Source organism: Dermacentor andersoni, chromosome 1 (assembly GCF_023375885.2).
Source record: "Dermacentor andersoni chromosome 1, qqDerAnde1_hic_scaffold, whole genome shotgun sequence".
NCBI lineage: Eukaryota > Metazoa > Arthropoda > Arachnida > Ixodida > Ixodidae > Dermacentor > Dermacentor andersoni.
In genome coordinates, this window is record NC_092814.1 from 167,125,909 (window position 1) to 167,139,610 (window position 13,702).

The window sequence follows — 13,702 nt, forward strand, 5'->3', positions numbered from 1 at the left end:
ATTAAACCGCAATTTCTTTTTCATTTCTTTTTAAATTTCTTGCAAGGTACTCTGGAATTCTTGCGACGCACACCGGTGGACTCCAAAGTAAGTATAATATTAGGGGAGTGAGCCCACGAGAGAAAAATGCTGTTTTGTCCGTGGGTAGAAATCGAGGCTGTCTTAACATTTCATGGCTTTATACGCACTGTTAATCTCGTGCGCAATATTAGCCCACTACTTTGTCTTGGCACACTCAAGTCAACCATGATTTCGTGACAGCATAATGTCTTTTGCATTTGGTCAAAATGAAAGACAGAAGGAAAGAAGAAATCAAAGCCATACGGGAACAGTTCACACTGTAGTTTATTTCAAAGACACTTTTTAAGAAAATCAACATTTTAGGACATTTAATTTTACTTTCTCTTAAGGGCGATTTACTATCCGCGTAGTTGTGTCTCATGCATCTGGCGTATGCAGGACGCTTGCGAGTGAAGGAACCTTTTTTATGCCTAGCAGTATGCATTACGCCGCCAGGCACAGTTCGTGTCAGATCAAAATTGGAGAGCGTGTGAATAAAAATATTACAGAAACTTGTATGTACGTTCAAAATCCGGGTGACTTTGTTTTCCCCTACATTTCATCGAAATAACCTGTTTGGTTTAAAATGACTTAGGTTATAAAAGTGACTTAGTGTAAAAAGGAGAAGAAGACCTTCTAGGCATATAAATGCCTCGAGTGGCACATGAACATTCACAGGACTGCACAAGTGTAAATTTCTGCAAACCTTGGGCAACAATACTGCTACCTTTACAACTTAACGTGCGCAGTTGCGATTATCTCTCGTCTAAGTATTGCGCGAGTGCTTTGATAAATTTGTGTACCAAGACCTACCCGTCCCTTGGCAAGAACATAGGCACCTTAAAACTAGAGCTTGTTTTTGTTTATTTGTTCGTTCTCAAATTTTTTTTTTTTGGGGGGGGGAGGGGAGGGAGTGGTCAAATTAATAGAAGGTGCACTTCGCTCCGAACCAGGTATTGAAGTTTAGATCGACAGTCGTAGAAAGTCATTTAAAAAAAGAAAAGTAAGCGTACAGACACGGCCACAAGTAGAAGGAAACGGCGTTTGCGTTGTCCGTTTCTCTCTACTCTTGTCCGTGTCTGCACGCCTACCGTGTTCAAACACGAGCAAAGTATCTTCTTGCCGCAAGTCCATGAAACCACCGCTCTATTTTCATGTCGGAAAATCCAAAAAATATTTTCTGGTTGTTTCACCAAGCAAAATATGCAGCTCCCACATCTCTGTTTTGAGCGCAACTCAAGGGCAGACGCCATAAGAATAACAACGCATTGTGGAACAAACGCGTTACTGCAACTCGGTAAGTAAGCAAAGGTTCGAGGCTTTGGCGTGTGGATGCCGAAATGAAAATAAAAAAAGAGTAAAAAAGAAAAAGAAAAGTGAATTCCTTCGTCATCCGGACATCGCAAGTAAAAAACGAATCAGTCTGTTGTCAGTCCGGGTCCACTGGAGGCAATCCGTTGGGAGACACCGAACAAAATTTGCTTGCCGCTCAAAGCCGTCCCATGCAGCGTCTCCGACACGTGCTTCGTCCGGGCCAACCGAAACGGGGGTGGCGTTCAGACGAACTGCTTGATCCAGGGAAGGAAGGCGAAGACCCTGGTGAATCCGCCGTACTGGTTGGCCACCGCACACCCGGATGGGCTGCCCCAGCTGACGACGCCCTCGAGAATCCAGCGTCGCTCGGTGGTGACCGAGTCGTCGATGAACACCATGGGGCCACCCGAATCACCACTACACGCGTCCGACGTGGCGTTGGCGTGGCCCGCGCAGAACATGGCCTCGGACACTGTGAGCGGCACGCCTGCACGCTCGTACGCTTCCTGGCACTTCTCGTTCGCCACCACGGGCAGCACGGCCTCGCTCAGCACGTCTGCGTAGTCGCCGCTCTCTGTAAGGCCCCAGCCGGTTGCCTGGAGAGACGTTGTGCGCACGCTGTTGTCACTGCTTTAATGTATAACCTCCGCTAGCCTCTCTAATTTAATATTACTATGAATGAAATGGGCTTAGATAAAGGTGCCTCAGCGATCGCAATCTGATGACTCCCCTTTGCCGCTCAAAACTAGGACAATAAATTAAATGTTATTAAACAAGTTTGGTAGCACAGAAAAATGATATTTACGCCCTCAGGATGCGGGCCTCAGGACCGCAGAGCATGGTTCAAATTTTTGAGGGCCGCATGGTTCAAATTTTTGAGGGCCGCAGAAATGTATATAATTAAACTCTTCTCTGTCGCTTGCGGCACATTGCTGCGGTACTGTGACCACTGGCTGTGTTCCGCTGCGTGCCATCTGCTTCAAATTGCCGGTGCGGGTTGCGTCCATGCTAGCATCATCTTTGCGACAGCTAATTGCAAGGATACAGCTTTGATCACCCTCGTTTTAGCTTTACGTGGCTTAATCTTGCCATGTTTTCTCGTGCTGAATGGTTCGCTTGTAGTCTTTGTGGAAGCTTCGCCAGAGGGAGCATGTTCCTCTCTCTACTCAATGTAGCCCTCAAAGACGTAAACGAAATTCGAAAAAAACAAACGTACTTCACCCGACTGGTACATTACTCCGAACGGTGGAAGACAACTTGAAAACGCCACAAACAAGAGCAAACGCACACTGACTTACTGCCTCAAAGGGCGCAAATGAGTGCGCCTTGAGGGAATGTATGTTTCCTGAAGTTTCAAGTCAGCGCTCTGTGCACATGTGTCTAATCATGTTCTTCTCGTCTGCCTAGCTTCGTTCCGAGCTAGACATAGTACGAGCATTGTCGCGCGTGCGCTTACCACTCCCAGTTTTCCTTCCTGTAGGTGGACCCTGGCCGATCGGTCCGTGGGCAGACAGACGGGCCTCACGCGAGGCGTCAGCTCCACGGCCTCGTCCAGTTGCAGCAGCGCGATGTCATTGTCGTACGAGGCGGGATCGTAATCAAAGTTCACGTGGATCTCTGCAACCTGCGGAGTATTCAGGTTTCAAAGCCGGAAAAGGAGAAAACATATAGCGAACCGTTAGGGATTTCCGTTATTTTTTGTTACCTCCGTACAAAATTGGCCTCAAAAGAATTACTTCGATGTCATTTTGTAAGAGGGAAAGTGTGCAGTGGTCCTGCGCTTAGACACTCTGACTGCTGCTTCTCGACGTTGAGAAGGCGCCGTCGAAAGTTCTCACGCAATATTTATCGTGCCATGTGTTCAGTGTCAGTCACATCTTCACCATGATCAGGAAGCTTCCCAAAGTGCGTGAATTCGTAGAAATGAAGTCGCTTTCGATCTATAGCCCCATAAGAGCATGAGTAAATGTTCAAACGTCAAACACATCGTGAACAATACATGGCTTTGCAGCTTTCGAGTGTAGCGATAGAAATACTCGCAGCGATTTTCCAACGTGTAAGAGTGAGCGTAAATTTCACGCTACAACCATATGTCAAGGGAAAAGAAAACAAAGCAGCGGAAAGCAGAAAAGCTCACGGTATACGGTGCACAAGCAAATACAGATATGCTCGTAACGCGCGCGCGCACGCACACGCACGCGCACACCCACGCACACACACAAACACGCACATGTAAGCACTCACATGCACGCACGCATGCACATACACACACACACACGCTAGATGTCCTCCCTCTTTCTTTTTTTTTTCAGTTCAGCGTTCATTTGATGCCGCTTCTCCGCTCAGCCTCCGCGCGTGAGCTGAAGAGTCTCACCTGGCGCATTTGGACGTGGGCGTCGTCTTTGCTGTCGCTGCGGAAGTGCTTGCCCAGCGCCACGCGCAAGATGTCGCGCGGTATGACGACGCGCGAGGCCTCATACGTGACGCAGTGGGCTGCGGTCACCACCCAGGTCTCCGAGAGCAGGCTGCCGCCGCAGTTGAGCACCCATTCGAGGGCACTGCCGTTGGTCGAGGGGTTGCGCACGCTCAGCGCAGCCTGCCACGGCCACTGACCCACGTCTGATGCGTTTCCGTTGTAGATGAGGGGACTGCGTGGGGAGTCCGACCGGCCGCACACTGCAGGTGGTGGTGGTGAAAAACTTTTATTGATGAGAAGGCCAAAAGTAAAAACAAATTAAAAAATTAAAAAGCAGCGTTGTGGGCGGCCTTCAGGCTGCCGGTTGTGGCGTCCAGGCCATGCCTAGTCGCGACGTCCTCCGCCCAGTTCACCAGCCGGAGTTGGATATCCGGCTCGGTGCTGGACAAAGCAGCCTCCCACTGCTGCGGATTGCTTAGGCGCCAAGAGGCAGGGGGCAAGTGTGCCGGACAGGAGAACAGGACGTGAACGTAATCGGCGCGGGAGCCGTCACATAAGCGGCAAGCCGGCGAGTGCGTCCCGGGGTGGAAGAGGGCAAGACGTGCGGGAGTAAGATAGGTATGGGCCTGAAGGTGGCGCCATAAGTGTTGGTGGGGCTGGGAAAGGGATTGGTGCGGAGGGGGGAAGGTGAGACGAGAGAGCTGATAGTGCTGCGTGATATCGCGGTACGTGAGGAGCGCGTCGCGCGTATCCATTCCCGGCGGGGACGGGCTTGCTCGGTCAGTAGAATCTCGAGCGATGGAATTGGCCGCCTCGTTACCAGGATGGGCCGCGTGAGCGGGCACCCAGATGATTTGGATGGGGCGAGAGGGAACGGTATCGGAACGCAAGATTCCGATGGCCGGGTGTGCCACCCGTCCAACCGCGTAGTTGTAGACCGCAGGTTTGGAGTCGCTGAAGATGTACTTCGCGGAGGTTTGCGTGATGGCAAGGGCAATAGCTGCCTCCTCGGCCTCGACAGAGGTAGAATTGTACACTGAGGCAGTAATAGTGGGTCGGAGAGAATTGTCAGTGACGGCAAGGGCATGTGTTGGGTAGCGGCGGTACGGGGCAGCAGCTACGTAAGCCACGGCGGCCTGCCGTTCGTACTGACGCCAGAGCGCGGAGGCTCGCGCTGCTCTACGGGAGGGGTGGTGTTCGGGATGCATATTTTTAGGGAGGGGATTAACGGTTAGGAGGGGGAAGACATGGGAAGGGATGGGAAGGGATGGGCAGTGATGTGGGAAGAGGGATAAGGGGGGAGAGATTAAGGGTGGAGAGAAGTGCGCGACCCGGGCGGGTGCGGGAGAGACGGAGGAGCTGCGCCGTGCGATGGGCCTCCGTGAGCTCCGTCAGGGAGTTGTGGACGCCCATCGATAGTAACCGAGCCGTCGACGTAGATGTGGGAAGGGACAGGGCCGACTTATATGCGTGGCGAATGAGGCTGTTGGCTTTGTCTTCCTCGGTACGAGAAAGGTAGAGATACGGAAAAGAATAAATGAAGAGGCTGAGAACAAAGGCCTGGACCAGGCGGCGGAGGTCGTGTTCGCGCATGCCGTGGTGGCGGTTTGCAATGCGGCGTATGAGGCGGACAGTGTTTGTGAGTCGAGTGATGAGGGTGGTGTGCTTGCCATTGGACTGAAGAAAGAGTCCGAGGATGCGGAGGGTAGAGACGAAAGGAATGGGTGTGCCGTCAATGTAGACGGTGAGTGGAGAAGGCGACAGGGGGGCCATCCGCCCAGGCCGAAGGAGCAAAAGCTCCGATTTAGTCGGGGAGCAGCTCAACCCGATGGCCCGGGCGTGAGCTGCTACCGCGTCCACACCTGCCTGTAGAGCGGTCTTCATGTCGCCAAGATTACCGGTGGTCACCCAGAGGGTGATGTCATCGGCGTAGAAAGCATGAGACAGAGCTGGGATAGCTCGTAAAGCACGTGCCAGCGGGAAGAGGGTGATGTTGAACAGAAGAGGGGACAAGACAGAGCCTTGGGGGGTACCCTTGTTGCCAAGGGAGAAGGAAGGAGAAGAAAGTGGGCCGTATGAGATTTCGGCTGTGCGGTGGGCGAGAAACGCGGTGACGTAAGCATGGACACGGGGTCCGACATGGAGGGAGGAGACGGCGTCCTGGATGGCGGTGTGGTGTACATCGTCGAATGCTTTAGTAAGGTCCAGCGCCAGGATAGCTCGAGTGCGTTTGTGGGGGGAGGGGTGTAGGACATCCTCGGAAAGTTGGAGCATGACATCCTGCTGCAGCGCGCAGACACAGGTTGACACGGCGCGCAGGTAGGCGGCACCGAGCCGCTTGCACTCGTCCAGAATATGATGCATATCTCCAGTTACAAAGTGATATTCGATGAATTATGTCGCTAACATGACAGCAAGATTTTTCTTTAAATCATCGGTGCTTTACTTAATGCGCACCGCATTTTCAGATTTACGTAAATGTGAAAGTAAATCTGTGAGTGACTCTGTCGACTCATTTTCTTGTAGCCTATAGCTGTAGCCTTAGCCTTGAAACCTCCATAAGAGAAAAACCTTTCTATTTCATGCATATGAAGCAGCCAGAGCTTGCGTGCTTCACTTATTTCGGCATGCATCGCTATGTCGAGTACAACATCCCAATCTGCCCGCAGTATTGGTCGTATACTTGCAAACTTCCCAACATTTATTGATTGATTGATTGTAATCAAAATTAACGTCATTAAATTAACGCAAAGACTATGAGAAATGACATAGTTGGAGGGGTCGGGATTCATTTTAACCATCTTAGGTCCCGCGGAGCGGTACACAAGCGCTTTTCGCATTCCACCCCATCAAAATGCGGTCGCTGTGACCGCAACACGAGCCCGTGATCCCACTCCGAAATCTCACACACTATTACCAGAGCTCTTACAAAACTCATCAAAGATACAACGGGCATGTGCGCGGGAAGGTTTCGCTTCGAGCACAGGACGGATAGCGAAAATTAAAATATATATATATATATATATACTGCTCTCTCACAACCCCTGTTCAACTAATATGCGCACAGTTTTGCAGATTTGAAGCATTACGAACGCACGATAGTCTCCGCACTTACACCATGTGACGCTACGCTTTAAAAAATCCGCGCAAACCTAAGCACTTCTTATGAGTTGTGAATGCTAAAGCATTAATGTCCAATTGAACACGGTTGAGCGGTCTTTCGAGTTATGAACTCCCCGCGGACAAGCGAGCGCATTGAGACACTTGGCCAATGCCTTCTATATAGCACAAGGCCGGTGCCCTTCGATCCGTGACGTAATGCAACCTTGCCCAAGTGCTGTAGAATCTGATGGGGATGCTCCCGAGTAAGCTGTGGTGATATAGACGTCACCACTTTCGTCACGCCGGGCTTGGCAATGGAAAATTTTGAGTAGCATGACGTCATAAAGCAGAGTGCACAGGCGTGCTGTCTAGGACGCACTGGTTTAGCCCAGTGGGCAAGACACTCGACTTCCGTGCGTATGCTCGTAGATTCCAAACTCCCTACCGTCAATATTCTTCCTTTAGAATTTATTCTGCTTTCCAGTACATCAATTTCTTTATGGCGATTACCGAGACGCAGTTACAACGCAGGCGAGAGCTTGCGCGAACAAGGAACGCGCGGATAACATATAGCTTGCAAGAGTGAGGGTGACATGGCGTCGCGGCGGTGCCCTCTCCCCTCATGCAACACCTGGCGGGCTAACGCTGCAGAGGTTCCCTTTCGGTCGCTCTGTTCCGCAGAGGCGCGCTCGTGACGTGGTGTCGCTGCCAATGGGAATTTAGTTGCCGTTTTCTTGTCCAGACGACAGATGCCGGCTTTTTCGCTCAATGGGACATTTGATGCTTTCTCTTCAAAAAATCAAAAAAGAAAAGAAAAAGCCGAAGGCTGCAGTAACAATTTCCTTAGCTCAATTACCGTGAACAGTAGTCATTAGCCCCGACTCATCGTCACGCTTACAAACATCAAGTGGCCTTGAGAAGAACCCGATGCTTCTCACGATCGAACTCAAAGGAAGCAGCGAATTTCAGTGCTTTTTGTAAGATTGGTAAAGCCTGTGAAGCCATACTTAAGACGTTTTTTTCACTAACCTGTTTTTCTGTTCATTTGTTTCTATAAAAACGCTGCAATGATATTTTGATTTATTTATTCATTCATTCATTTTCTTAATTCAAACTGTTACCTTACAAAACCTCATTACAAGCAAATCTAGAATACGGTGGTTCAGTGCTAGATCTTGCGCGTGAAAAGATAAGCACTTTTCTGTAGATTACCCGCTGTGGGTGCTTAGTGCTTTGGCGCTGCGGCACTAAGCACCAGGTCACGGGATGAGATCCTGGCCGCGGCGGCTGCATATCGATGGGGCAAAATGCAAAAGCGTCCGTGTACTGTGCATTGCGGGCACGTTAAAGAGCCCCAGCTGGGCGAAATTAATCCGGAGTTCCCTACTACGGCGTGCCTCATAATCATATCGTGGTTTCGGCACGTAAAGCGCAAGAATTTAATCACTTAATTTAAGTTTCCTGTAGATTGTTCAGAACACCTCAGTTGGTTCTATCTTCTCATTATATTTACACTGAGAAACATAACTATAAAGTACATCTATAGCCGGTCGTTGAATATTCGTCCACCAGATTTTATTTGATACGATATACCATCATACCACCCTTCGCGACGAAATCATTTTACAGTCCCGGTAACTGTCACATGGCATTTATCATCACGATATGTTAGGCATCCTATCGTACAATGCAAGAAAGTTTTCCGGCCATCTAGCACGTACTGAAATGTGGGCAACCACTTCACAGCTGAAATAGCAGCTATCGAAAATAATCAGCGTTCTTGCGATGCACTATAGCGAGCATTTGTACGCACGCCATACACTTGAATATAGATTGTCGTTATTACTCATGCCATTTATTTTATTGTTTAACCTTGCAGCTTACTCACATCTGTAGCTTACCTGAAGAACTCTGGGAAACACCCGGACAACGCTAAGAGGCCACCCCACAATATGTAAACGCAAAGATGTGTAAACGCAAAGAGCACTAAACAGAGATACTGGTCCCATGACTTGCAACTTCCGGCTCTCCACAGGTAACCACTTGAAATGCGGTCGGGAAAGTGGTGCGAATGGACAGAAATAAAAAAAGCTCACAAAAGAAGCTACACCGACTTGTCCAGCGCTAGCCAGCAAAGTAAAAACATTTATTCAAGCGTTTTTACGTGGCAATAATTCTTGAGCGGCTTACAAACTAATTGAGATCCCATTCGTAGTGCCATGTCTCAGTGCGAAGTTGCGTCTAAGTAATGGCGACGCATAGGAGCTCAGCGTCTGGCTACAGCTATATCTTACTTGCACATATACAAAATTTAGATGTAAACGTGTGACAGAAATGTCTGGTTGAGTAATTAAATGACAGCACTCAAGCACCAACCAAATATATTACAGTAAAATCAAACTTTTTAGAAGCTTGAGTGCTTGAATTTTATCAATGCCAAAGTTGCATTCTGAAGTTCACTTTAAGAAACTCTGCATGTCAGGTTGCTTATGATAATTATGAAGGAAGCAGACGCATAAATTATGTCGGGTTAGAGGCGCATCGATTCCTGCTCGAGCTGACGAAGTAGACTATATTAGGACAACATGAATGGCAATGAATTGGGCGAAAATGGAGACAATGGATAGCATGCCTGTGCAGAAGCATTGACACGTCACCACTGTGCTTATACGACGCGAAATAATTGATTTAAAAAAAGAAGAAAAAAGAGAATTGCCGGTTTTTTCTATTCTCTGCCTAAAAGCATATTAACACAACTTGCATTTCTACACATGTTTGTGATGCAGCTTCACGGTGAGCGAGGTAATAGTAAGTCACGCAGGCTTTCTAAGGAGGACGTGTAATGTAGCAGGGAAGGTACCTTGGGCTTTCCTAAGCCACTTCAGTGCTCTACTCCGCATTACTGCTGACACGGTCAATTTTCTACGGATTCTTTCGAAATTACAAGTCTACAAGGCTTTTTTTTATGTTAGACTTGCCCTGTAAGCAAAGAACGGGCGGGAATACACGTAACAGCACTGTGTTTTACTTTCTAAATACAAACTATCCGCTCTAAAATGTTATACTCACTTAAGGAGTAAAAATACAAACTTGAGAGCGAGAAACAACTCGCTATAGCAAGATTGCGCATGGAATTCCTTTGGCACCCAGGAAAATTTCTTTCTCCAGACTGGTGTGCAATCACTTTCCCCGCATCGCCCAATGGCACGGCCCATGCAGCAGTAGATATTAGCACGCACCGGGAATGCAACGAGGCTTCTGGGCACTCCAGGTTCCGTTGGCGGTGCACGTGAGCGTTCCCTCTCCGCTGAGGTAGTTCAGTTCCTTACAGTAGTACGATATGCGGCTGCCCTCCAGGAAGCGACCGTGCGAAGTCTTCTCCACCAGCGCCGAGCCACCCTTAACTGGGCCTGGGTCCTCGCACTGGACTGCACACGACGGCAATGCTTTCATATCTACACAATCTGCATCATGTTGCACGTGATGCGTCTCTCTTCCTCGTCCCTTCACAATCTTAACTTTGCGTGTTATTGACCGTATCGCTCACTAAGTACCCGCTAAGTGACCAGATGTGTCCTGTTGTAGTGCCAAAAATACTGGTTCCAGTTTAACTGGAGCATAATGGCCATGGGATGAGAATTCTTCATGTGGGTGTACTATGTCGTAATTTCTGAGTGAAATACGCACGTGTGCAAGCTTACTTTCTACTTTAATTTGATTTTAGAATGTGGAACTTGGACGGACTGAATTGATTGGCAAATTTTAACTAGTTATACGAACTATACTTAACCTCACAGTACTCTCTTCGAGTGGACAGCTCTGCTAGTAACCTAAGTAAAAAAAAGCAATACTACCGACTACTTGAACTACCCTATCAGACTGTTGCAGTAAAAATAACTAGCCTATTCAATATATAGAAAGGAGGTGGTCTTAACCCAACCTAATGAGTGGTTGCATTTGAGTGCTGCTAGCGTCAACCCATGCGAAAGCGCAGAAAATGTGGCCTCATTCTCACCCAGCTTTAAGGTCTTGAGCGCAAAGCATATGACAGGAAGACTGATATTGCACGGCCTTGTAACGACTTCGGGCTGACTGGGATTAACGACGCTTAGAGCCATGCAACTGTCTCCAGGGGTATCGTTGTTTGCCGGGATTGGCAGGAATGGCGACTGGACTCGAAGCTCTGAAAGCCACGTTTCCACGATTCCTGCAAGTAGCAATTGTTTTAACTGACATTTTTATCACAATAATTAAGGGCAGAGGCTACTACAATAATGCAGCGCTATTTCTATTCTAAATATCACAGTAACCGCGCATAATTTTTTTTGCAAATTAAAGCATTATACTTTGATGTTTAAAACATTATTGTCGCATGATTGAGGTAGCGTTCAAATTTTTTAAAGGATTCCTGGTTATTAGTGTGTAATGATGAATTAATATTATTGTAGCATATTGCTATATGCCGTAAACTTCAAAGTACGGACAGCGTAAATGTTTTTGGACTCGGTAAGAGTTATTTTAATATTTTTTTACTTGTCCTTCCATGGGTTAATTTTACTTTCAATAAGGTTCTTTCGATCGCGTCTCACCTCTCGTATTCCCAATGTGAAGCATGCGTTATGTCCGCTTAGGTTGCCCATTTAGATTTAAAATGGAACCGAAGTAGTGAAGCATTTCCAATTTCTACGCCTGGCCTACTAGTTACGGCCTTGAATATACTTGGTATCCCGAACAAATGCTCATTAAAAGGTCATTGAAGTGAAGAATGTTTGCGAGACGCCATGCCACAGTGAGTTGCAGCGAAAATTTACCCAGAAGCACGCAAAATTGGATGAAATTGCACTTCATTTGAACAATGAATTGCGAAAGGAAATACCGTTAGCCGCCATGAATTCGGCAGCAAGGTTCCTCGTAGTGTTATCTCCACGAAGAGCTACAACTTTACTTCCCAGATTCCGGCAAAAGTTTCTCGCTGTTGTCTGAGATCGGCTTTTTCCGGCAGAGTAAAAACAAAAACTGCCGGCATCTCTCCATTTGGGTGGACAGCCTGTGAAGAGGAGTGAAGTAGCACAGAAATTATTAGATCAGCGAAAAGAATCAGGGGAATTAAGCGACTCGACGACCACATGAAGCCGACAGACGATGAATCGAAGGGAAGCATATGGGATATTAACATTGTTATCGAACTGTAGAAATAATTATGGATGAGGGTTAAATTTGCGATACCCTTAACATTTTACATGGCGGAAGAACGACATAAAAGTGCAAGAAAAGACAACTTACGGCCGCTAGCAGCCGACCCACAATTTCCGCATGACACCGTCATACACGTACATAATTACACAAGAAAGTGGACGAAAGGACAACTATCGCCGTGGTGAATTTGGTAGAGCACTGCACACGTCATGCGGCGGTTGCAGGCTCTGCTCCCACTGGCGGCAAGTTCTCTCTGCTTGCATTGCCCTTTCCTCTTGATCAGAATATTAGGCTTATCACAAACTTCAGCTTAATACATAATTTGTTTTGTACAATAAAAAAGGAGTGGCAATTTCCGCTGTGCTTTTCCTCTTTTCACTGCCTATCGACTTAATAAAACAATGTATTAGAGCCATTTTACATTTGAGAGCATCGTAGAGAACGAGCCCGATACGAGTATACAAATGCCAACTGTTAATGGCCGAAATAAGGTACATATAAACATTCTTGAGGTTCTCAGCGACGAACATTCTGAACGACGTCAGCGCACATTCTTGCCTACGTACTTCGTGCTGTCAGCTCAAGTACTGTTCGTGAGGTGACCCTGTTAGGCCTAGTCGATCATTAATCAAAGCACATTCCTGGTGTGCGTGTGTGCGCGTTTGTGCGTTTTGCATATTTGCGCACCTTCTTCAGGAATCCTCCACTGGGAGTCGTCCACAGTAACAAACTTGAAACTGGCTCCAAGAGTTGAGTAACTGTAAATTATAAAAATATGAAAGTTAGGTACACATACATCATCAATAAAGCGAGAAACAGCCACAACCCCCCTCTTCAAGAAAAAACGTGCCCGTGTGAGCAAGCGTGTGAGTTAGCGCCAGAAATAAAAAAAAAAATTGGAGAACGCTTAAGCTTCGCCTTTAATAGTGGAACGCGATAGCATTCAAAGATCCCTGACTGCTTCTCACGCTTTCCGGCAACTGCAGCTTATGTAACCGTAACGTTTACCGGAAACCCTGGCAGCGAACGCTATGCACGAGGGCGAGCTTTCTGGTTGAAACGCGGCCTCTTGCGTGGGCCGCGAATGCACACGCAGTCGACCGCCATCTGGATTGTGTTGTCAATAAAGACAAAAAAAGAAAAATCTGGATTGTGTTGTTGCAAGGAACCGAGCTCGGCGCGCCGCTATACGAATGGTAGAAACGCTGTAAAAGGGGTTTATGTTTGAGTTTCCGCGTAACACAATTCTGTTTTCTCGTATATTCAAATTGCAATCCGACGATGTCATGTCTGTAGGTTGTGTGTAAGTCGTACCTTACGATTTTTTTGAGCATTTTACTTTCAGAAATTCTATTACTTCCGTAACGTCATTGCGTTACACGGAGGGCCTGCGTGGTCGGGCATGCGTGGTTCGGAATAACTTTTCGCTCAAGGACGGTCGACGCTGGACGTGGGATAACGACGCCGGATTTTCTGCGGCACGGAGCCCTTAATGCTGTCGCGTTAAAACCCAGACCTGCCACAGTGTCTCAGTGGTCATGGCGTCCTGCTGGTGAGTGCGACGGTCACGGGTTCGATTTCCGCCCGCGGCGGCCGCGTTCCGATGGGGTCGAA

The 13,702-nt window shown here is 47.9% G+C and overlaps 1 protein-coding gene across 1 annotated transcript in view; it reads right to left on the reverse strand.

Annotated features, from left to right (window-relative positions):
• Nucleotides 1–327: 327 nt before the first annotated feature.
• Nucleotides 328–13,702, reverse strand: part of LOC126547165 (clotting factor C-like) — a 38,012-nt gene continuing 24,637 nt past the window's right edge. Inside the window, exons 6-12 of the mRNA XM_055062730.2 lie at nucleotides 12,776–12,846; nucleotides 11,769–11,939; nucleotides 10,908–11,099; nucleotides 10,132–10,320; nucleotides 3,749–4,050; nucleotides 2,831–2,998; nucleotides 328–1,970 (exon numbers count right to left, since the gene is read on the reverse strand). Coding sequence (XP_054918705.1) covers nucleotides 1,617–1,970; nucleotides 2,831–2,998; nucleotides 3,749–4,050; nucleotides 10,132–10,320; nucleotides 10,908–11,099; nucleotides 11,769–11,939; nucleotides 12,776–12,846 — 1,447 coding nt within the window. The 3' untranslated portion in view covers nucleotides 328–1,616. The remainder of the gene's footprint in view (nucleotides 1,971–2,830; nucleotides 2,999–3,748; nucleotides 4,051–10,131; nucleotides 10,321–10,907; nucleotides 11,100–11,768; nucleotides 11,940–12,775; nucleotides 12,847–13,702) is intronic.